The sequence below is a fragment of the Rhinopithecus roxellana genome, chromosome 2 (assembly GCF_007565055.1).
Source record: "Rhinopithecus roxellana isolate Shanxi Qingling chromosome 2, ASM756505v1, whole genome shotgun sequence".
Classification (NCBI taxonomy): Eukaryota; Metazoa; Chordata; class Mammalia; order Primates; family Cercopithecidae; genus Rhinopithecus; species Rhinopithecus roxellana.
Genome location: NC_044550.1, coordinates 182004981 through 182030338, shown reverse-complemented (window position 1 = coordinate 182030338; position 25358 = coordinate 182004981). Strand labels below are relative to the sequence as shown.

The 25358-nt window shown below is 35.6% G+C and overlaps 2 protein-coding genes across 2 annotated transcripts in view; both read right to left on the bottom strand.

Annotated features, from left to right (window-relative positions):
• Window positions 1-1223: 1223 nt before the first annotated feature.
• The window catches only part of TMPRSS11F (transmembrane serine protease 11F), a 74971-nt gene continuing 50836 nt past the window's right edge, over window positions 1224-25358 (bottom strand). Inside the window, exons 4-10 of the mRNA XM_010365550.2 lie at window positions 22686-22753; window positions 20767-20930; window positions 18451-18489; window positions 17114-17315; window positions 13488-13747; window positions 8159-8301; window positions 1224-3896 (exon numbers count right to left, since the gene is read on the bottom strand). Coding sequence (XP_010363852.2) covers window positions 3738-3896; window positions 8159-8301; window positions 13488-13747; window positions 17114-17315; window positions 18451-18489; window positions 20767-20930; window positions 22686-22753 — 1035 coding nt within the window. The 3' untranslated portion in view covers window positions 1224-3737. The remainder of the gene's footprint in view (window positions 3897-8158; window positions 8302-13487; window positions 13748-17113; window positions 17316-18450; window positions 18490-20766; window positions 20931-22685; window positions 22754-25358) is intronic.
• LOC104664120 (putative synaptotagmin-14-like protein) lies at window positions 11382-11951 on the bottom strand. Its single transcript, XM_010365549.1, has one exon. The coding sequence runs from the start codon at window positions 11949-11951 to the stop codon at window positions 11382-11384; it is 570 nt and encodes a 189-aa protein (XP_010363851.1).

The window sequence follows — 25358 nt, the reverse complement described above, 5'->3', positions numbered from 1 at the left end:
AACTGATGAACAGGCTAGAATTTTTTATTGTGTTTGAGTCCTCCTGAACTTCCTAGTAGAATGAATAGTACTGCAATTGTTAACAGTATATTTTGGTCTAGTGAGGAAAAGATTTAGAACATAATAGAAATTGGGGCTCGTTTTTGTCACATAAAAAGAATCACAACTGATGTTGGGGAAATCCCCTGTGTTACTTCTGAAACTCAGAAGTGAAAGGGGGAATTCCCAGTTTCATTGCCAAAGTTACAATAATTATTGGAGATGCTGCTTGGTTTAGCATATTTATAACTACTAGGAGAAATTAGTTTGACAGTAGTCATTTAACTTTAATGACTTGTAGGTCTGCAATGATCCTGCCTACTGAACCTGCATAACTCAGGTTAGAATAGAGGAGAAAAGACTGGACTGGATACTAGAGCTCCTAGATTCTCTTCCTACAGTCTAAAATCCACTGTAGAACCTTGCAGAAATTCTCTTGGCCTTGACTTCACATCAGTCAAAAGAGGAGGCTGATGTGGATAATCTCTTAGGTCTCTCCCAGCTCTAATACCTGTGATTCTAGCTTTCAGGTTTGTTTTTCATTTTCATGATTGCATGAAGAGATTCCTTGCATACCTCCTTTGCCTGTCAAATAAATACATTAACAAAGAAATAAGTTTATTCAGTGGAAAGAGTAGATTCCTATTAAAATATTTTTGTTCTCCATATTGTTGTTGAATCATATAGATTTCACTGAGAGATGGTTAGCTATTGGCAACAGTTTTGGTCTAATATTGTTCTAGCATTATAAACTAACTAGAGTTCTCATGCCACCCAAAATTCCATCAGGACTGCACGGAGATTATGAGCTGCCTTATTTATTGTCAGCTTAATGAATTTGACCTGTATTTTCAAAAGAGTCAGACAAATTATAAGTTTTTTTCTATGAAAAGATATGAATATTACTATAGGATCACCACACAGGAGGCAAAGTCTGTTTTTCTTTATGTTTTAGGGTGTTTTTTTTTTTGTTTGTTTTTGAACACAAATATATTTTCAAAACTCACAGAGCATAAAAATGCCAATACTGTAGAAAAATCCAAACTTCTTTACAATCCTGATGGATTTTCAGCATCATCGGAAATGATATCAGTTTATAATGATATACTTTGCACGTTTGAGCAAGTTTCGAACATTCATAGAATTTTCAACTTTATTATTCATCTCAAAAGTCTCACAACAATGCCAGAAGGTAGACAGCTTAAGGTCCCATTTGGAAGACAGAAAACATGAGGTAAAACACATTACATGATTTCTACAAAACCATTCAATAAGTCAGACACCTAACTAGAAATAGGACATAAAGATTCTGTTTAAAAAAATCCACTTTTCCATTCTTGGATTTTCTTATAACCTTGTGTATTTATTTCTCTCATTTGTGCTCAAATATCATTGAACTCAATTGAATCAAGCACAGAAATATTTAAATCAGTATACACAGTTTCACAGATATTTATACACAAAAAGGTATCACAGTCTTATTAAATATAAATAAGATTACACAAAACACATATTCATTGTTATAGAAATTACACAGAGGAAAGTGATTTTTTGGTAGACAGACTTGCTGTCCCGTATCTACTAAAGGAAGTGTTTAGCCTTAATATAAAATATGTTCATCATCAATCAAGCCCATCTTTAATATGCTAAACATTCTCAAAAACTTCAAATGTTTCTGTGCTATATGCAAACTGTAGAAGTTTAAGTGAAGGACGTGTAAGAATTTAAGTTTCTACTCTGCTTTCTCTGGTGGTATTTAGTTACACCTAGTCATTGACTCAAAAATTCGATGACATTTCGTTTTTAAAGAGGAAATGTGTATAATAAGCTTTTTGTGTTTATATCATATTGACATGTGAATAATAACTGGGAGATATCTTAGTTGTATTTCTCTCATTTGCATATATTACATATAAACACATGTACATGTAAACTAACAAAATTTTCTAACACTAGGGAAATTAATAGTCTAGATTTTTCTCTAATAAATCAGAGCAGCAAATCTAATCTCACATTTGAAGTCTATAGATGAATACAGATGCATCTCTGTAGTCAGAACCATGGTGACAAATGATTGTCACATCTTATGACTACTTGTCTATAAGCAGACATAGTTCAAAATATATTAATGAGGCATAAAAGTGATTTTGAAAAAATTCTAGTAGTTCACTGAATTTGTTTTACAATGTAATTCAAAGTACTTTGAAATCAATTACATGGCTTTAAAGAAGCAAAGATCAATTTTTTAAAAGTATAGTAAGTTTTCTTGAGGAGTCTAAAATACATTAATAACGATAAATAGAAGCTAATTCATATTGAGAGACTACTGTGTGCAGACACTATTGCAAGTGTTGCATTTGTTTTAATTCATTTAATTCTCAAAACAACTATATGAGGTAGTACTACTTTTATTACCATTGTAGAGGTGAAAGAGTTAATGAAGAGAGATATTAAGTAACTTGAGCAAGGACACACAGCTCCTGTGAGGCAGAGACAATGTTTCAGCTTGAGGAGCCTGGTTCAAAGTCCATGCTATCACTATTGCCATCATTAGGATTTGGGCCGTATGTAACACTTATTTGAAAACATTGAGTTCATTTATCTTAAAGCTTGCCAAGGCATTCACTTCCATATAACAAAGATTTATTTAGTTCATAGTATATGCCAGGCACTGTCCTAAGTGCTTTACACAAAGCTTTACACAAATCAGCTCTGATATTCTGATAGACATCTGACCTGATACTCTGATGGACATCTGACTTATCAGAGAGCTGAAGACTTACAAAAGTACCAGTTGCCATACACTGATATAAATATTTCTAAGTAAATAATTGGATAGTTCATTCCATCAAAAATTAGTGTGCTTGTCCTGTTACTAGTTATTTGAAACCAACTCTCCTAGCCTTCATCTGCTTCTTTTTATCCTCTTGTGCTCATGGAAAAATGCTCCCAAGAGTCTTTGTTTTGTTTTGTTTTTTCCTTTCTGGGCCAGCTACAACTAACATATAAATGGCAAGATGCTGTTAAAGAATAAACCAGAAATGCTTCTTAACAACACAACATGCTTCCTGAAGCTAGTGTTTGAGTGTGTAACACTGTGTTAACAGCAAGTTCACATACATTTAAAACTTTTAAATTGTCAACTGTTGAAGTTAGTGATAGTGCTCTGTATTATTAGATATAAGCCCAGGTTAGAGTTCAAGTCATATTGCAAATCCCTTGCTTCTCTGTTCTTGCACACTGAAGGTCCACTTATCAATTCTAAAATGTTGAAGCCCTGAGTCTTCAGGGAAGATGGCTCGCTCTTTTTCACTAGAAGAATCTCAGGTGCTCCAGATATTATATGAGGTACGATTTTGGCATTACTGGCAGCTCTTCATATCTTGTGGAAAACGATGTTCCTGTCTTCGATTGAGGGAAACCACTTATTTATCTTATTAGGAGGTATCACAAGCAGTTTCCCTTGTGAGTAAGGAATAGGTGCTATCTGTCATTTGCTGTGTCTTCTTCCCTCATGGTAGAGAAGTTTTGATCTTATGTACATAAAGACCACCTCACGATATTAGATTTGTCTGGATCTGAAGGGTTTCTTGACATCTAGCAAAAGCACCAATCCAAACTACATTAATTTAAACAATAGAAAATATTCAGGAGTATCAGCTCCGTGTGCCATGTGTATAACTCACGGACAATCCACACTACATACCAGTCTTTGAGGCAATCCAATCTCGATACTTAGTTACTCTGGTGTAGACCCCAGGTTTTTTGGGAAGAGCACATGATTGTCCCCAACTTACTATACCTACAATGTACCAGATGTCATGATTATCATAAACCAGAGGTCCACCAGAATCACCCTGAAATAAAAACATATTTTAAGTTGTTAACTCTACTTTAATTCAGTGGGAAGGTATTGTAATCTGATGTTCACAGAAAAAAAAAAGGAAATTGTTACACAGACTACAGATTATGTAATGGGTCTCTCAATTGAATAAAAATTTTTGCTAGACTTTAAAGGGTATTGTTTTTCTTAGGAAGGCTAATGCTCATTCACAGGAAATGGTTACATTATTTCTGTTTCAGTATCCTTAGGTGTTGTTTTTTTTTTTTGTTTGTTTGTTTTCCTAGTTTGACCAGACCTGTTTAGCACGGTTTAGTAACTACGTATATAAAATGTTAAATGTGAGATTAGCATTTGTAAGCCTAGGTATACAATTTCAAGGATCTCTTCCAAATGCTGTCTTTTATTATTAAAACCATAGTAAAATGTTTAAAGTGTTTCCTGTAAGACCAGGGACATCAAAAGGATGTCTACTCTGATTTCTTTTCAAAGCAGTTCTGGAAGTTGTCACTAGAGAAATTGGGCAAGAGAAAGAAATAGAAGACATTCTAATAGAAAAGGAAGAGATGAAATTGTCTTTGTGTGTTGACAACATGATCTTATAGATAGAAAACTCTAAAACCAACAAAAAGTTGTTAGAAGAGATAAACAAATTCAGTAAGTTTGCAGAATACAAAATCAATATACCAAACTCACTAGTGTTTCCATATACTAACAGTGAGCTATCTGAAAAGGAAATGAAGAAAACAATCCATTTACAACAGCAACAAAATATAAAATACTTGGGTGTAAATTTAACTGAGGAGGTGAACACTTTGTATACTGAAAACTATAAAATATTGAAGAAAGAAGTGGAAGAAAACACACAAAAATGAAAACATTCCATGTTTATGGATTGGAAGAATTATCATTGTTAAAATGTTCATTAAAATGTTAAAATTATCATTGTTAAAATGCAATCCCTACCAAAATTCCAATGCCATTTTTCACAAAGAGAGAAAACCATCCTTAAATCCATATAGAAGCAAAAAAAACCTTGAATAGTCAAAATAATTTTGAGCAAAAAGAACAGACCTAGAGGCATTAGACTACTTGGTTTTCATAATGTCTTATAAAGCAATTGTAGTCAACATAGCATATTACTGGCATAATAAAAGACTCATCAACTAATGGCATAGAAAAGAAAGCCAGGAAAAAAAAAAAAAAAAACCCACATATTTATGGTCAATTGATTTTTTGACAAAGATGCCAAGAATACACACCGAGGAAAAGATAGTCTATACAATAAATGGTGCTGGGAAAATTGGTTATCTATATCAGAATAATAAAATTAGGCTGGGTGTGGTGGCTCATGCCTGTAATCCCAGCACTTTGGGAGGCTGAGGCAGGTGGATCACTTAAGGTCAGGAGTTCAAGACCAGCCTGGTCAACATGGTGAAACCTCATCTTTACTGAAAATATAAAAGTTAGCCAGGTGTGGTGGCATGTGCCTGCAGTCCCAGCTACTCAGGAAGCTGAGACAGGAGAATAGCTTGAACCTGGAAGGCAGAGGTTGTAGTGATTTGAGATCGAGATAGTACCACTGCACTCCAGCCTGGGTGACAAAGCGAGACTCTGTCTCAAAAAAAAAAAAAAAAAAAAAAAAAAAAAAAAAAAAAAAAAAAAAACTCAAAATGGATTAAAAACCTAAACTTAAGACCTGAAACTATAAAACTACTAGAAGAAAACAGAGGAAATACTCCATGACATTGGTTTGAGCAAGGATTTTTAAATATTACCTCAAAAACTCAGGCAACAAGAGCAAAAATAGGCAAATGAGATTTCATCAAACTGAAAAGCTTTTGCACAGCAAACAAAACAAAACAAAACAAAACAAAATAAAGTGAAGAGACAACTCACAGAATGTGAAAACATGTTTGCAAACCATATATTTGATAAGGGCTTATATCTAAAATATATAAAGAAGTTAATTAACACAATAGCAAAAAATAAAACAAAACAAAACTTAATTTTAAAAAATTGGCAAAGGACTTAGATACCTCTCAAAAGAAGACATACAAATGGCCATCACATTCATGAAAAAAAGCTCAACATTACAAAATCATTAGGGAAATGAATTTAAACCACAAGGAGATACATCTTTACTCCTGCTAGAATGGTTTTTATAAAAAAGATGAAAGTCAAGTATTGATGAGGATGAAGAGAAAAGGGAACCCTTATACACTCTTGGTGGAAATGTAAATTAGTACAGATATTATTGAAAACACTATGGAGGCTCCTTATAAAACTAAAACAGAACTATCATATGATCTAGCAACCCCACCTCTGGGAATATATTCAAAAAATTAAAATCAGTATGTCAAAGGAATATCTGTGCTCCCATGTTCACTGCAGCATTATTCACAATAGCCAAGATTTGGAATCAACCCAAGTGTTCATCAATGTGTGAAGAAATAAAGAAAATATGGTATATTTACAAAATAAATATTATGCAGACATAAAAAGAATAGATTCTGTCCTTTGGGACAACATAAATGAATCTAGAGAACATTATGCTAAGTGAAATAGGCCAGGCACAGAAAGACATATACATCATTTCACCTATATGTGCAATCTAAAAATGTTGGATTCATAGCAGTAGAGAGTAGACTGATGATTATCAGAGTCTGGGTGGGCCTAGCGGGGTGGAGAGTGAGGGAAGGGGGAGTTGCTAGTCAGAGGGTGCAAAGTTTCTGCAAGGAGGAATAAGTTTTGAGATCTACTGCAAAGCAGGGTGACTATGATCAATAATACTCTATTATAGACCTCAAAATAACTAAGAGAGTAAAATTTAGATGTCTATCACAAAAAAAGTTAAGTGAGGTGATGAATATGTTAGTTTTACTTAACCATTCCACATTGTATACATGTATCAAATGTCACATTGTACTCCATCGATGTAATACAATTATGATTTATCAATAAAAAATAATAGTGAAATCTGAGCTGGAAAAGTAGAAGATGGAAGAAAGGAAAGGATTAATGAACTGTGAGAAAACAGAGGAATCAATGGACAATAGGTGTCTATGAAGTTGAAAAAAGACTGTTTTTCATTTAGTCAGTCAACACATATTTTCACCAGTCTACTTCAGGTGCAGTAAATAAAATAGATTAAAATATGTCTTCCTTCATGAAGCTTACATTTTAGTTAATGCAGAAATAGGCAATAAGCTAGATAAATAAAAATACTGCGTACTGCATGGTGACAAAGCCTAAGGAGAAAAATAGAACAAAGAAAGGGCACAAGGAATGTCCGCGTAGGCTGTGCATGTTGGGAATGAGAGTTGGTAGACTAGAGTATAACATAGTAAGTGTATCTAGGCAAGCAGTAGTTAAAAAGCAAGGGGGAAACACTGGGGGATAGGAGTCAAAAAGGAAGATGTAAATAAGCATTTTTGGAGATGGAGCAGTTTTTGATAACAAGGCCCATAGTGTGACTCTAAGAGGAAGGTGTGAGGTGGCTGAAGAGTTTAGAAGATCACTGGAGGAGAGGAGGTCTAGGAACTAAAAGTCCAGCATTTAAACAGGTCAATGTTGCTAATGCAGGGCTACTGCAGGCCTTTGCAGTAGATCTCAAGATCTACTGAAAAGAAAACCTGTTTCAGGTGTCGCTGTCATTAAAAAATGCAAGGGGTAGCCGGGCGCGGTGGCTCAAGCCTGTAATCCCAGCACTTTGGGAGGCTGAGACGGGCGGATCACGAGGTCAGGAGATCGAGACCATCCTGGCTAACACGGTGAAACCCTGTCTCTACTAAAAATACAAAAAACTAGCCGGGCGAGGTGGCGGGCGCCTGTAGTCCCAGCTACTTCGGAGGCTGAGGCAGCAGAATGGCGTAAACCTGGGAGGCGGAGCTTGCAGTGAGCTGAGATCCGGCCACTACACTCCAGACCGGGCGACGGAGCAAGACTCCGTCTCAAAAAAAAAAAAAAAAAAAAAAAAAAAATGCAAGGGGCGAAGGGAAATGACTGGGAGGCTGGGGGATGAATAAGTATAATTATGATATTGCTTTTATCTCATTACATTAAATGAAATAATGTATACAAAGTGCTTAATTTTTGGCTTAGCATATATTAAACACTTAATACAATTATTATTATTGTTATGATTATTAAATAAACTCAGTTCTTGGTGTAAGAGATGCCATTTTTTTTTTTTTCTCCTAGGTAAAATATATGCCAAACTCAGAAATAGCTAATGGAAATTTTCCCCACAAACTTTTGGCTTTACTTTAAACATACCTTACATGCATCTATTTTTCCTTCCATGAATCCAGCACATAACATTCCTGGAGTTATCAGGCCATCATACACATCCTTTCTGTTACACAAATCAGTACTTATGGTTTCCACTCTGGCTTGCCGAAGTTTATTTTGTATCGGTCCTATTGCACAAATGGACAAACAAATAAACGATATTCCTCAAATACAATTGTATCTAAGACATAAAAGACACATAAATTGTACATTTTATGTTCTCAGTAGCAAAAACCAAATATTATTTTATTAACATTAGGTATCATCTTATTTTCTATGCCATAAATGTCTACATGCAAGGAGCCATAAATATACATGTCCCAGTATTACATCACATTTGTAGATCTCTCAAGGATTTAGAAGCCTTAAAACTACATGTGAAATATTACATATGCATGCATTTTTTTCATGAGGAAAGGGTCCGTAGTCCTCATTAGATTCTCATAGAGGTTCATAACATTGGTCTTGCCCAGCTGCCACATTTTCCGTATAAGGAAACCATGGCCCCTGGAAGTTCATTGACATTCCTAAAGCTATTCAAGTAGAAACCAGGACACAGCTGCACAGATCTCTTCACCCTACTCTACTCTGTCATGTATTATTTAGGGGTGTCTCACTGATCTGATGACAACACAGAACGGGGCTGGATGTTAGGAGGAGAGGATACTGCCTAGTTGAATACAGAAAATAAGTAGTTTAGGGCTCCGGGTTGAAGCTATTGGTGAGTAGCCCTGTGCTAGCTGTAAGAGACTTTTAAGAACCTCACACAAAGCCAAGTTGGATATGCATGGAGCATTTGGAAAACTTTTCATATAATAAAATTTGTCAAAAAAAAAAAAAACTAGATTAAGATATATTAGCACTAGTTGACTGGGCGCGGTGGCCCACGCCTGTAATCCCAGCACTTTGGGAGGCCGAGGCGGGCGGATCACGAGGTCGGGAGATCGAGACTATCCTGGCTAATATGGTGAAACCCTTCTCTACTAAAAACACACACATTAAAAAAAATTAGCTGAGCGTGGTGGCGGGCGCCTGTAGTCCCAGCTACTCAGGAGGCTGAGGCAGGAGAATGGCGTGAAGCTGGGAGGCGGAGCTTGCAGTGAGCCTAGATCAGGCCACTGCCCTCCGGCCTGGGCGACAGAGCGAGACTTTGTCTCAAAAAAAAAAAAAAAAAAAAAAAGATATTTAAAAGATATATTAACACTAGTTTTTGTTTTTTTGTTTGTTTGTTTTCAGGATATCCTTGAAAGAAACTTGTCTCTCTCTCTCTCTTTTTTTTTTTTTTTTCCAGGTTCTAACTCTTACTAGTTTATTTGAAAAATATCCTGGAAAAAGCTCTTGGATGTAACAATAAAAGGTGAATTTTTCCTTTTAGTGCAGCCCTGTAACACACATTCTCAAACCTCATGCCATCTAATAAAGCTTTTGTATTTTTTCTTATAATTCATGTGTATGAATGCATAGAGCTGCCATTTTTTAAACGAAAAAATACGGAGTATCACGGTCTTTTTGGATTTCTTTTAAGGCCTTTGGGTATAGCCAAGCTGAAGTAATGCCTATGCATTGCTTTGTTATTATGGTAATAACAAGTTCTAGTTTATAATAATATATAGCACTTAGTTGGGACTAGGAGCAATGATATACTGCTTTTTAGTAACTGATAAATAGTATGTTTTTGTATATTTTAACTAGAAGTGAGGAGAAAAAAGAAACTATTTTTAATGTATATAAAACATACTCTAACAAAGTATATGCATAAAATGATATATTAGGTAAGAAGAAAAATTAAAAAGAAAACAGCTTAGAATATTCCTGATTAATTAGAGTTCCTAAATATAAAAACAAATGAAAGTACCTTGTCATTTAAAAAATCAGCACATTATACAACTTTTACATATCTCAGAGGAAATAAAGATCTTGCGACACTGTTCTGAGGAATCGTTACCTTTACAAAAATCGAAGGCTTAATTTTGCAAATACAACTTTCAAGCTGTATGAGCAAATTTAACTTACATGAAAGGCACAAGATAACATCACGTTGAAGAACTTTATCTGTAAATTTCTTAAAGTCTAGTCACAAGTTACTGGAAACTTTACAAGGAATCACAGAACTGTTTTTAACACGATATTCCGATTCATACTGAGAACTGCATACTCTTTATATCAGAAATATAAATTGAAGTAAGAGTGAAGATTTAGAGAGAGGACAGTTTCTTATTGTGGATGCTACCCGCTTTACGCAGTGTTGGTTACTCAGAGCAGAAAATTAAAATTGAATTATTTTTCATTTTCTACAGCTTATCTGCTGTATTTTCAGTTTGTAAAAAAAAACGTCTTTTCACGTTACTGCAATTTTTGAAGAGTCAATCACTGAAAGAAATTTTAAAGTAAAGTCCTGCTCTACTAGCTTCCTACATTGGAATACAAGAATATAGGAAGTGCTTTCAACAGGAAGTTACATAGTTCTACAGTACAACCTGTCTAAAAGACTTGCAAGGGACCAATACAGTGACTTTATCTCTTCAGATCAGGCAGAAGCAGAGGCAAATGAAAAATGATCTTTAAAAAAAATAACATATTGAAAACATTCCTGTATGAAAATGAATATTTGTTTGCACTTAGATTTAGTGCTATAGAGAGGAACTGAGGCACAATGAAACTAAGTGCACAAAGGGAACATGTCTGAAATAAAACAATTTTCAATGTGACTGAAACTCTTTGCCATTAGATATGACTTATGATAGGGTTGGAGAGCTACTTTTTCATATTAAAGAACATTACAAACATCAGAGACTGGCCAAGCTGTGTTTTATAAATAATATGTAGGGTGATATTAAAATTATATTGCAACTAAAATTCTGGTTTTAAAAATCACTTATAATTTTGATTTTTCATAAAAGTACTGGCTCTTTTGCTAAGTTAAAATTAACTTCAAATCAATAACATCTTATTAAATTTCTGGAGGACTGTTAGTTTAGCAATGATAATGTACATTTCTCAGTTTCCCAAACAAGCTCTACCAGATACACATATTTTCTTCATTTATGTCAGTATGAGATGTTCTTTCCATAGAATTTAAAGCATTTTTCGAAAAGGTTGAATATGATTCTTCAAAGAACAGCTCTTCTAATGGCGACTTGGTAGAAACAGTAATGTTGTAATTGGAAATATGTTGCCTTGGATGATAATTGTTTGCTTATTCTATTCATCATGACTCTAGCAACGCATGCCATCTACGTACTTGCTGTCCTTTTGACTCTTTCATTTCAGTCCAGTGATTGAGTTCTTCTTCTCCAGAGCTGTTGAGACCTAAAGAAATCCAGCCTATCATCTCTTTACTTCTCATGCTGCATTTGTTATACACAGACAGTATGAGTGTCACATCAGAAAGCTGAAATAGGGCCTCTTGAAAAACAAAAATTTCCTTGTACACTGGATTTGGCTGCCCTTTGCAGATGGGTATCTTGCATTTGGGCATCTCTTGATCCATGGATTTCAGCAGAGTTAACTTAATATATGCATTGGGAGGTCTATTTGCTGCCAAATTTTTGAAGTGGCTGCCTTTTATCACTTCTGCTGATAGTCTTCCAGTTGTGGCATTACAAAGCAGGCTAATGAGAATTTCTGGAACTGAGCCGTGTTCAAGAGACTGACATGAGGATGTACTTTCACTACATGACATTTCTGACATTCTCATTTGGGAGTCATGGCCAAATTTTATCTTGTGAATTATTCCTTGTACTCTATTCTGAACCAAGATCTGGAAGCCCTCCAACATTTTCAAAATAGAATTGCTTATTAATATAGAGAAAAAGAAGCAGCATCAAGATAATACCCCAACAGCTGACAAAAATCCAATTGCCCCTGGAGATACTTTTCTAAAACAGGTAAGTTCATGAACTCTACATGTTCTTTCTCCACCTTCAATTGCCATGATGTGCTCGCCATGGAACGCACCAATTGATGGTGAAACTTAAGTATTTCTTATTTCTCATTAAAACATTCAGTTAATCTCTTTTTTTTTTCTTTCTTTCTTTCTTTCTTTCTTTGTTTTGTTTTGAGACGGAGTCTTGCTCTGTCACCAGGCTGGAGTGCAATGGCACAGTCTCGGCTTACTGCAACCTCCACCTCCCAGGTTCAAGCAATTTTCCTGCCTCAGCCTCCCAAGTAGCTAGGACTACAGGCATCCACCACCATGCCTGGCTAATTTTTTTTTTTTTTTTTTTTTTTTTTGTATTTTTAGTAGAGAAGGAGTTTCACCATCTTGGCCAGGATGGTCTTGATCTCTTGACCTCGTGATCCCTGACTCAGCCTCCTAAAGTGTTGAGCTATCACATCTGGCCTAATCTTTCTCTTTAAAATAGAGTGAACTAGTACCTAGAAATCTTAAGTTCTGGTATTTAATTTATACAATTACTAGACTTGATGTCTTTTAACACCTCTAGCAGGTTGGACACAGGAAAAAGACACAGATTTTATTAACTAACCAAAAAAAATGCTCAAAATATTTACAACCCATTTTAATGTTTTTGACCATCATAAATTCTCATATAATGAGAAATAATTAAAATAAAGGAAAAAGCTATCATTACATTTGTGATTTAAAGTACATGCTGATTAAAATAAAATACATGTGACTTAAAGTATATGTAACATATTTATATCCAGGAAAGACAAAATTTGTGATTACTTACTGCCTTGAACTCCCGTAGTGTTCTGTCGCTTCTTATATTACCTGATGTAATTGTTTTTTTCCTTCTATATTAGTCTCTTTCCCTGACTTTTTTTTTTTCCACTGCTCCAATTGTGGAGATTTCTTTCTTCTTTTTTTTTTGGAGACAGAGTTTAGCTCTGTCACCCAGGTAGGAGTGCAGTGGTCCAATCTTGGCTCATTGCAACCTCCGCCTCCCAGGCTCAAGCAGTTCTCCTAACTCAGCCTCCCAAGTAGCTGGGATTACAGGCACACACCACCATGCCCAGTTAATTTTTTGTGTGTTTTAGTAGAGATGCGGTTTTCACCATGTTGGCCAGGCGTGTCTGGAACTCCAGACCTCAGGTGATCCACCTGCCTCGGCCTCCCAAAGTGCTGGGATTACAGGTGTGAGCCACCATACCTGGCCACCACTGCTCCAACTGTAAACTCAAAGACAGGACCTGATTTTTACTTTTTAACCCCCAGTCCCCTGTTCTGCCCAAGCCCACACACATTGAAAAGACCACTACTTTTATTAAAAGCTTAAGAAGGATTCCTTTAGATAGCTCGTTTGATCTTAAGACATTTTTGTGATAAGAAAATTACTTTGAAACTACTCACCATCATCTACAATGGATCCAAATCCTGTGACAAACACGCTTGTTTTAGGTGGCAACTTTATAGACGAATCTGGGAGGCAAACTCTCTGGACTGTATTTGAAAACTCAACTCCAGTAGTGAGCTGAGCCAAAGCAATGTCATTTTCATTTGTTTCTCTATGGTAATTCTCATGAAGAATAATTTTCCTCAAATTTCGTTTCACTGCGGGTGGTGTTATAGTTGTACCAAAAGTAGCAATCCATTGAGTTGGGTCTTTATTTCTGCAAAATATTAAAAAGTAATACTTGTGATGCTTGTCTTAATTCTGTAAAAAAGAATGAGACTGTATTACTTCCCAACTATCAGTATTATGCTCCTGAAACATCCTCTTGGTGAGAAAATTTGTAGTTGATAACATAATAGGAAAAAAATAGTTCTTAAAATTACTACAATTAATTATGTACAAATAATTAATAAGTATGATTAATTTCCAATTTTTAAAGTTCTTGCTAGGAACTCTTCAGGTTCTCTTTTTTCCCTAATTTCAACAAACTGTGTAGAAATTAATTTTGATTTGTTTTGGATAATATACATACTAAGAGGCATTTTCTCTCCATGTCACATCTTCCACTCATTCTTATTTTATGACTCGCTTGTTGGTTCTTATTTTACTGGGTTTTACTGTGATCTTTGAAGTGAAGTGTGATTTGTCTGCTTTGCAAACCTTCATGTATACACAGGGTTTTTTCTCCACCCTACGCCCATATTCCTCCCTGATATACAAGGACGAAGTAATCCTAACTCAAATTCAGCTCCCACCACCCATGGATCTGGCCTGGTCAGTCCCTCTTACTAGACTTTGAGTTCTCCTTTCACATAGATGCTTTTCTCTCCCACAAGGTTTATATCACCAGCAAATTCTACCTAGTACTATCATCTCTTTACCTCCTTATGGTCCTCCAAAGCCCAGTTCCTTCTTTTTAAAGTTATCCTCATCCTGAGTGACTGGAAATATAGAGTAACTTAAAATTCTATGGGTGAAGAAGAATTACTATGTTGGTGAATCATCAACCTTTAAATGTAATTTTAAAAACCTGAAAGATCAGTGTTTTCCTAAGTGCTGCACTTCTCTAAAAATGAGCAGGCAGAGGCCTGGTGTGGTGGCTCATGCATGTAATCTCAGCACTTTGGGAGGCTGAGGTGGGTGGATCATGAGGTCTGGAGTTCAAGACCAGCCTGACCAATATGGTGAAATCCCATCTCTACTAAAAATACAAAAATTAGCCAGGCATGGTGGTGCACACCTGTAGTACCAGCTACTCAGGAGGCTGAGGCAGGAGAATTGCTTGTTGAACCCTGGAGGTGGAGGTCGCAGTGAGCCAAGATCGCGCCACTGCACCCCAGCCTGGGTGACAGAGCGAGACTCTGTCTCAAAAAAAAAAAAAAAAAAAAAAAAAAAAAAGCAGGCAGAGCCCAGGGAGATGTGAGGGGTTCTGCTCTCATCTATTTTACTTCTTTACAGATTAAGATAAGATTTTATTCAAACCAGAAATCTTAGGACTGACTAAAAACTAGGCACTAGATACTAGAATTCTCAGAGATACAAAGACATAATATGACTTCAGGTCTTAAGGATTTCACAAATCAATCAGATAGAGAATAAAAATTATACCATCCCTTTGTGTACAGCCAATGAAAGAGGAAGCCTCACATGATGGGCCAATTCAACATGTTTTATGAATAAGAAAATCAAGGCCCAGAAGTTCAGTGACTTGCGCAGGTGAGTGACACTCCACTGTTTAGTGCCAAAAGGAGATGATCCAGGTCTGTTTCCATCTTTTCAAGAGTGTTTTCCCCACCCACACTGTTACACAAAGACTGGAATCATTTTTCATAGATAAAAGGGTGCTAAGATTTGTCTTAAATATGATTTTGAAAATACGTTATTTCTGCAGAAAAAAATAAATTTATAAAAATTTAAAGATGTGAATAATGCAATATCGTCTTCAAAGTACCACGTAGTTTTCCTTCACAACAGTATACCACATTGTGTGATTACATGAAATTATTAATATATCACTTCTAGATTGCACTCTTTTTTCTCTAGGATCATCACTTTACCCAACTCTTTTGGATTATTATTATCAGCATAAAATATGCTATTGTGTGTCTCCCACATTTTTAAAAATCTTTCCTTTAACTTCACAACTGCCATCAACTGTCAAATTTGGTCTGATCCCTTTCATTTAAAAACTTCTTAAAAGTGGTTTTAAAACTTACTGCATCTAATCCTCCTTCCGTTCTCTATTGAATCCATTCCCATCCCTATCACACTAGAAAAACTTCTTTTATCAAGGTCGCCAGTAATCTCTACTTCATCAAGCTCAATGGCCAATTCCCATGTAGGTCTGTGAGTACCCAGAGCCTGCACTAGACCTGCTGAAACAAGTATTTCAATTGCCACAGCTTATAATCTTCACTAAATATTAAGTTGGAATTCTGGATTTGTTTATTTTTAATTTACATAAAGAGAGATCAATTATAAACTAAAATGGAAGACACTCTCACAAAAACAGAAGTGCAAAGATTGGAGGACTGTGTGAATACAAAAAAATTAGAAAATCTTCACAAGTGAGTGAGACTCAAATTTACCCATAAGTCATAATGCCAGTTATTTCAGGAGCTGTCAATACAGATGTAGAAGTGAGTCCCTTTTCTCTTCTCTTCTGTGAGGAAGCAACAGATAATCAACTTAGTATCTTGGAACCATCTGGGATGTTACCCTTAGAAGGATGATAAAGTGCCTCCCAGAATCACCAAGGATAGGCTCCTTTAATAAGGTGTAGAGTGCAAAAGTAGTGTCACCGGCCAGGCAAAGGGTCTCTATTTAGAGTTTTGTCTTTGAGAGTTTAAAAGGAAAAACTTTCTGTACCATGATGGTAAAACTTCAGGGAAGAAAAACTGTGTGTTCCTGACCTCCTTGGGCACTAGGGTGCTGTGTATGTCTGTGTACATGAAATGACACAGCTGAGTTTTAAGGGGTACAACCATGAAAGCCCAGAGAGATTTTGCTGGGCTGTACTTAACCAGTCTTGAATACTGTGAAGGGAGTAAGACAAAGTAGCAGGTCTCTCCCACCTTCCACACACCTTTCTGGACCATACAGGCCTGCAGGGTTCCTAGAGAATGCAATGAGAAGAGAGAACTTCAAGAGGGATACCTATGACTCTTTTCTTATTCGTAAAGTGATGGCAATGCTGACAGTGGGAAGTTAGAGGGATTAATTGGAAAAAAAAGAAAAAACAAAACAAAAGTAGCTGACTTTCTTCTTGAGTATGTAAGACATTAAACTTGTTACATGTGTAATAGTCTTTACACTACAATAATCTACTTATTATTTTATATAATACATGGTAGGAAAGACAGCACTAGGGTCATGAGAGAGGAAAATATATGAGAACTATAAGTGACAAAACCCAAGCATCATATATAGGGCATAGGGGAAGCATAATCCATTTAGGGGACAGCAGGGTCTACGCTGAATGGAGCAAAAGATAAACTGGCAAGACTGGACTCTTCTGATGCACTAAATCAATGGCAGATGAGGACTGTGAAAAGAAGGTTCACAGCAGCCTTGGTTAACTTACCTCCGAAAGCAGTGAGCAGCTGTGAGCAGCCATGTGTTACTGATGAGGCTGGCTCCACACTGATGGCCTGACCCTATGAGCTGGAGGCTGGCCTGCCACGGCCATTCCCCTTCCATAGCTGTTTCCCTTCCTTGGACAATTCTTTGAGTAGAAGAGGATGCTGGTAATGGCATGTTTGAAGATGTCGTCCTTATTCCACAGCCTGCCACAGAAATACATGATTGTTCGTATTCATAAAAAGGAAGAAAAAAGTATATTCTGATTTGCTTTGGTTATAGACAATCCTTTGTCCCTGCTACCTTGTGAACCATTCATAGCACTCAGCCTTTGGGCTTATTTGATACAGGTCTTGCTGATCCTATTGAGATTCAGAAGAAATGTTCACTAACATTTCAAGGCATTCAGACCAGGAATTAACTTCTGTCTCTCCTTATAAAGCATATATAGATAATTCATCTAGCACCAAAAATGTATAGATCCTCTGCTATGTGTTTTAGATGTGTTTATAGCAACATACCTTTCAGATGAGAAAGTTAAGCCTTGAAGAGGGAACACTGCTGGCGGTCACCCAGCTGGTAAGTGACAGAGTGGGATACAAAATTAGGAGGACCCACACCAAAACTAATAGCAGTATCCTTATTACTGAGAGACAGCCCAATACTAAATGTGGGTCATGATTTTCCCTTAACTAATGACTAAGGAGAATCAATTTATTGTGTTTGCAAATCCCTGTATTTTAACAGATTCAAACAATATTGACCTTTTTGGTCTTTTAAAACTTGAAAAACTAGTTTAAAAAAAAAAATTCTTCTTCCCTGATATCAAACCCTCAATTGACTAGATTTCAAGTCAATCTTAAAAGAGACCTTAAAGTGTTACAACATTTTTAATGGGCATGTTTGTCCACAATAGACCTTAATTGTGTACCAATGCTGGAATGTGGGGTGCAGGGCAGGAAAAGGAAGATAATTTACATAACAGATATTTCAATAAAAATGCAAGCAAATTAAAAAAAAAATTAAAGCCTAAATGCTACCAGTTTAAAACACTCTCTTGAATTGTCAGATAATATTAAAAGAGCTATTTATAATGAATATTAATATAATATCTAGAATATTATGTAAGGTGTTTTTAACCACATCTCATAGGTCATATAAACTTAAAATTGTATTTGGTATAAATTTATAAATTTAAATACTAAAAATAATAAAAAGACTTACAAAAATATAAAATTAGTCTTAAAAAGCTTGGTAAACCTTACCGCTAACTTTTCTATAACTTTTTTTCATGATCTTTCACTGTGAAATAAACAGTTAATTGTGGGTTTTGGAACTTACGACTGTTGAGAAGATTCCTCATCTTTCTGCTGTCAATCGCTGGAATAAGCAAAATATGAATTAGCTGGCAGAATAATATATTCCCATTTTCATGTTACCTTATTCAATTGGTCATTAATAGAAATGTGAATTATCCAAAGCATACATATTTCAAGAGAGCATGAGATTTTTCATAATCAAGTAATATATAAATAACTCTTTACTCTGATATTATTTTTGGTCCAAATTGTATAATTTACTTTAAAATTAAATCAGAGAGCATTTTATTTCCTGATTTTGCTCAGGAAAAAGAAATAGAAATTAGGAAATAATAAATAAGGATAAATGTCTCTGACTGCTTTCTTTGGGAGCTTCAGTATAATCTGAGGGAGAAACCTCCAATTCCTATCACAATTGGTGTTTACCAACCTATGTGGTTTAGGCATATTCCTAATGGCCAGTCTGAAATGGTAGCTCTATGGAGCTAAATGCATCACAGATCCCCGAGGGCCCAATTTCAAGGCCCTGATCTAATAGAGTAGGAATTTAGTCGGTGCAGGTTGATAACCTCGTCTCCCTGAGGATTCTCTCTTGTGAATGGCTTGGATGGTTGTGGCTCAGGCAGCAGGCACTAGAATCATGAAGTTCTTTCACATACAACCAGTCCAGAGTCCCCAGTCACACACAAACTTTCACTTCATTTTATGTTTCCCTTCCGTGACATCTTTTATCCCTTCAAATTTATTCATTCATGTTCATTATAACTCAGCTACATTAGATGTTTGTTGGGTGATTGGTTTTCTGTTTGTCAGTGAGAAAATGAGAATTACAGTAATTTTATCAGGAACATTGACTTCTCCCCAGAAAGGGATGCAAGCCCTAATTCCTACTAGAGGTTTCATGGATATGTCTCTTTATTTAACAGAATACATGTATGTGGCAGAAGAAAACATATACAGTTAAATATTCATTATTGAGCAGGGTCAGAGAATTTAATTATTTTGGTATTAAAACAACTTGTATCATAAAAAATCATTGTATGTAACCAACAATGACAAAATTTTTAATAAATTGTACAAATAAGAAAGTCTACAACAGTAACAACTCAGTAAACATAGCATAATGTCACTTTTATAATGGATATTTTACTTTAGGATATATGATTGTGGCTTAGGGACATTTATATCATCAGGAATTGAGATTTCCATGTATAGAATGCTGGAAAATACTTATATTTTGGAATACAATTGATTAGCAATCAAGGTGGATACTATATTCTCCATTATTTCTAATTACTTTATGAGAACATAACAATATTTGTGGGGATTCTATCTCAAAATATATTTAAAGAACTTTCCTGATTTCTAACAACAAAATAATTAACTTTAGATAACTTGTTTCCTAAATAAATATATGGCTATTGGGAAGGGAGAAGGCTTTTGGGTCCAAAACACAAGCCTCTCTCCCATCTTTTTTGTATTAAATTAGAAGTAACTAAACTTGGAAATACATAACAAGAAGCAATGAATAGAGCTGGAACACCTATCACATGTGAGATGTATGCTAGTGTTTGAGGGAGGGGTAAGAAAATAAAAAGACACAGTTCCTGCCCTTGACATTTAAAATTTTATTTAAAACACGTTATTTTACTACCTTCAATTACATATTGGCATAGAAATGAGCTTGGATTCCAATTAGCTGTAAGGTAGTTTGAATTTCAGTTTCCTAATTTGAACTTCCTTTCCTTCCACTTTTGGAGGAAAACAAAACAAGAACTTTCCTATTTTGTTTCATGAGGAATAAATAAGGAATGGATGAAAAATCGTTTTAAGTTGGAAACAAGCTAGCGAACCTCTTTACAGTTCATGTCACTGGCTCTTCCTACAGGGGTAAACCTTCATAAGTGTGTCTTTCTTTGATACTATAAAAAATAAGCCCCAGAACTGATCTGTAAAGACCTCTGTGAGTCACAATACCTGTGTCTAATTCTAGCCCCAAGGTTTGCTACTCCCATGTCTCACATCTTCCTTGAGTCTCAGCTTCTTTACCTGTAAATGGTGAAAGTAATACTTACCCTTTGGAACTTTTGTAAGGACCCAATAATATATGATATGGAAAAAAGTTTAGAAACCTTATAAAAAGCCCTAGTAAAATATGAAATAAAACATGTTTTAATACTACATTTTGCCTCATAGTGGAAATTTATTTTAGTTTTATTCTGTGCTGATATTTTATATATATATATATCTTACTATATATATATGTTGCTTATAAAAATTAAAGAGGATCATAAGAGGAGGGAATCACAAAAGTGGCAAATAAAAGTAAAAGACTTACGTGTGAGTCTAAATGATGATTTGTTTATGGTCAAAGACAACTGTTTGGTCTTCAAACTTTGATATAAAGCCTTTTCAATTTTTTTCTTGATTTGTTCAACACTATCAGTAGATGGGTATCGAAACATGAGCACTGTAAGAATGTCCACACCTTGTTCATCTGGACTGAAGAACAAAAAAGCAGATAAAAAATGCCATTTATCTAATCATTAATGACTTTAACCTATTAGGACTCACATTAAACTTTAAAAACATAATGCATGATATATATGCATACCAGATTTTTAAATTATCTCTAGACACAGAGATTAAAAATGAGTGTGTAACAACCAGGAAGTGTTGGAAGCACTGTAGAAGAACTAAAGACAACATGCTAGAAATATTGGATAAAATACATACCTGAAAACAGTTGTTCACTGTCTTTACTTAGCTCATAGTTTAGAGGGGCTTGTGGGAGGAGATTTTTGTGAAATCATGCTTTATACATACTTAAATGGCTTGCTTTTTAAGGCAATTTTAGCAAAAGCTGTAACTAATGTCATTATTCTTTAGAAATGGTGTGGCAAGGAGGATCCTTTTGTTTACCAAACCCAGTTTCCTTTGTCTCCTGAGCACAGAGGTAGATTCCATTTCCTGGACATTCCTGAGGTTTATTGAAACTTTCTAATGAATCTGGTCAATGAGATATGGAAAGAAATAATGTCCCCCACTTCCAGGTCTGGCTTCTAATAAAACCTCTCATAGCATTTTCCTGCTCTCACTCTTCCCTTGTCTGCCACCAGATGCAGAAGATCCAGTGGGCAGTTTCATTTCATAATCTTAATTGGCACCCACACCCTTGCCCCAACTTCTGATTCTTTGGACTGTACCATAAAAATGAAATAAACCTTCACTATATTAAAGCACTGACCTGTTGGGGTCTGGTGGTCTGTGAACAGATAAATGATTAAAGAGAGCAGTTATAAAACAGAATCATTTGATAAACAGTTCAAACGTATAAATTTACATTGTGATGTACAGGGTTAGAAAGCCTCAAGAAATCTTTTGAGAATGAATTTAATTTGAGAGATAAAAGAAAAAGAAGAAAGGAAGAAGAGGAGAAGGGGAAAGAAGGAGAGAAAAGTGGAAAGGAGAAAGGAAAAAAGGTAAGAAGGTATGAAAGATAGAAGTGCAAGAGAAAAAGGAAAGACATGGGTTCCTTAATCATTTAACCATATTTATATTTACTTTATCACCAAGAAGCGAAGCAAACAAATATTACAAATATATATACACACATGTTATAAATATATACACATATATAAATATATAATACATGTTACAAATATGTATACATATATACAAATGTATATATACATATATACATATATATGAAGACATATATCACTATGGAATCTAAGCTTTTTAGACAACATGTAAAAACATTCAGGATGGATTCTGTAATTTTAGTCTTTTGATAACTTTATGATTCATTTTTGTATATTAGTTTTCACCAAAGCATCAAAATGAAAAGCCACTTTAACAATAAACATGAACTGTCATGAAAGAAAAACTTTACTGAGGAGAAAGTCATTGTCTTATGGTGGGGTAGGCTTAAAATGAGGAAAATCAAAAAGACGTTAAATTCTACTTAGCCCCTAACTTAAGAGGCCGGGGGAAGAGGGAATGTCAGCTGTGTCATTCCTCTGTTTCTTGTATTTGTTTCCTCTTTTTCTATCCAATAGCTGAGATTTTCTTGTCACAAAGCACCTTACGACTTTCTATTGTGATTGAGGAATAGGTAGGAAACCTTGGGCTGCTCAGGATTTATGAAATCTGTGTGTTGCTGTAAAGACTTGCTCAGGGCAGCTAAGCAATTAGGTTCATCAAATACCTCATCTTAACAGTATTAACTTGAAATTACAAACCAAGTTTACATACCTTAATTTGATAACATGAGATTTGATAAATCGACCGTCTACAGAAGAATGTCGAAATATCCTAGACATCTGATTTTTAAAAAAATAAGTATTAGTCTTCAGAACTTAAAGGTAAAATAAAAAATAATAATAATTTTAAAAAAGAAGTATTAGTCTTAAGAAAAGTGTTATTCCTTGTCTTAGGTAGAGACTTAGGCAAAAAAAAAAAAAAAAAAAAAAAAGGTTTTCAGCTTATTCCCAGTCATGTTAATGGGTATGCTGACAGTTTTAAGACTAAACCTGGGGCCTAATCTTTGTGGAACCAAATAACCACAACGAAATTGTTCAACTTTGCTAAGCCTCTGTAAAATGGCTTACAGAGCATTTTACAGAAATAGGCAGAAATAACAACAACATTTTACAGAAAAGGCAGAAATAACAACAATATCTGCCTTATACAGTTGATTTGAGAATTAAGTGAAATTACATCACACATTTTACACCTTGTCTGGTATCTGTTAAGCTATTGATGATAGTTTTAAATACTATCAAGTAAATTAAAAGTACATGCTATTTTTTAAGACAGCATCCTCATTTCTAAGAAAGCCTACCTTGTTTGCTGCACTCATCCCAAATATGGTATCTCATCAGTATTGATAGAATTTGTTGATTTCTTAAATGATTATGTCATCACTAGACCATTTGACATGACTTGAAATGACTTCTGCCATGTGACTCTGACACCCTCACTTGTTAGTCATCTCTATGAGAGACAGGATTTCAAAACTGGTACTATGCTTGGGAGTAAGTTTCACCACTACTCTTACATCATCAGGATTTCATTACTTAGCTTTTCCAGTCTAAGCCATTGGAAATTTTTCAATATTCGAGAAACTGATTTCCTAAAGGGTTCTGATTCCAGCTGGCTATTGAGATTCTGCCTTTTTGTCAAAAAAACACTGGGCTAGTTGGGTGTGGTGGCTCACGCATGTAATCCAAGCACTTTGGAAGGCCAAGGTGGAGAGATTGCTTTAACCCAGGAGTTCCAGATGAGCCTGGGCAACATGGCAAAACTCCGCCTCTACTAAAAATACAGAAATTAGCCAGAGTCATAATCTGTTCTCAAAATAAATAATAAATAGATAAAAAAAAATTTGAAAAGCACTGGGCTGAGAGTTATAAGTCAGAATAACAGGTCGATGTAAGTTTACATAAGATCTATTTCCATGGTAAATTTTGCCCCCAATTTCTACATCTTGTCAGGAGAAGGAAAGTCTCCCTCCCCACAAGATTCCTTCCTCTCCCTGACTCTTCTAATGTGGTAATAATGCCCAGTAGACTTTACCTCCTAAATGTTAAATCCACTTCCCTTGATTCAATCCCATTGCTATGGTCTCAAATCAGCTCCTTAGAAACTTGTATCTGGGCCTTTGCAGCAGCCTCCTCATGGCATGTTGATGTGGTTCTACCCTATCTTCTGTCCCCTCAGTTGTTCCCTCCGAATGCTGCAACCAGGATGATATCTTTAAAATGCAAACCTGAGTATATTAGACCCCTTCCTCAAGCTCAATATTTCCCTCAACACAATCTTACCCCTTCATTGGCCCCTACTTTGCCCCATCCCTACCTTCAAAGTCTTCTCTCTCTTCTCTCTCTCTCTCTCTCTCTCTCTTTCTCTCTCTCTCTCTCTCATTTTAAGGTGTTTATTTTGTAAAAGCTTATATGGCAATATCCTAGACAGGATTTGAACAGGTACTTAATATATATTCAGTGGCAAGACTAAGCACATTAAGAGAAATAAAAGAAAACTAGGTCACCAATAACAGTTTATAGGACAATGAACCACTTTCCTGGAAGAAGAAAGATATTCAACATAAGAAAGAATAGGCCGGGCATGGTGGCTCACCCCTGTAATCCCAGCACTTTGGGAGGCCCAGGTGGGTGGATCACGAGGTCAGGAGGTCGAGATCATCCTGGCTAACAAGGTGAATCTAGGTCTGTACTAAAAATACAAAAATTAGCCAGGCATGGTGGCGGGCACCTGTAGTCCCAGCTACTTGGGAGGCTGAGGCAGGAGAATGGCATGAACCTGGGAGGTGGAGCTTGCAGTGAGCCGAGCTTGCGCCACTGCACTCCAGCGCGGGCAACAGAGTGAGACTCCATCTCAGGAAAAAAAAAAAAAAAAAGTAAAGAAAAGAAAAAAGAAAGAACAAGGAACACTTACAGAAGGAAAAACCAAATTTACATACTTAAAAATCATGATACAGTTAACAGAGAAAATGTTGCTTAAAGTTATACCTCCTTTCTTGATTTCCATTAGGGTAACACAGTTTCTCAGAATAACCATGGAGACATCACCTTTCCACCCAGAGTCGAGAGTAAAACCACTGTCCAAATAACAAGGTCGCCTTCCATGCTTAATATAAGGCATATAATTATCGTTTCTAGCTGAAGGCTGGTGATAATTTTTCTACTTTAACTATAGTCATTGAAAACTGTTATTAAAATTCCTGCTGAAAGGATAGCAATAGCAACAGCTCAAGTCATTCCACAATAAACATCAACTGTCTCGTCAAAACATCCCCAACAGAGGGCACTGCATATGAGGAGTTTTCTTCCATCAGTCGTATGGTCTGGTGCTCTGGTCTGACGATATCAGGCAAAATCACTCCATCGGTTACTTCTCTTTCTGGGA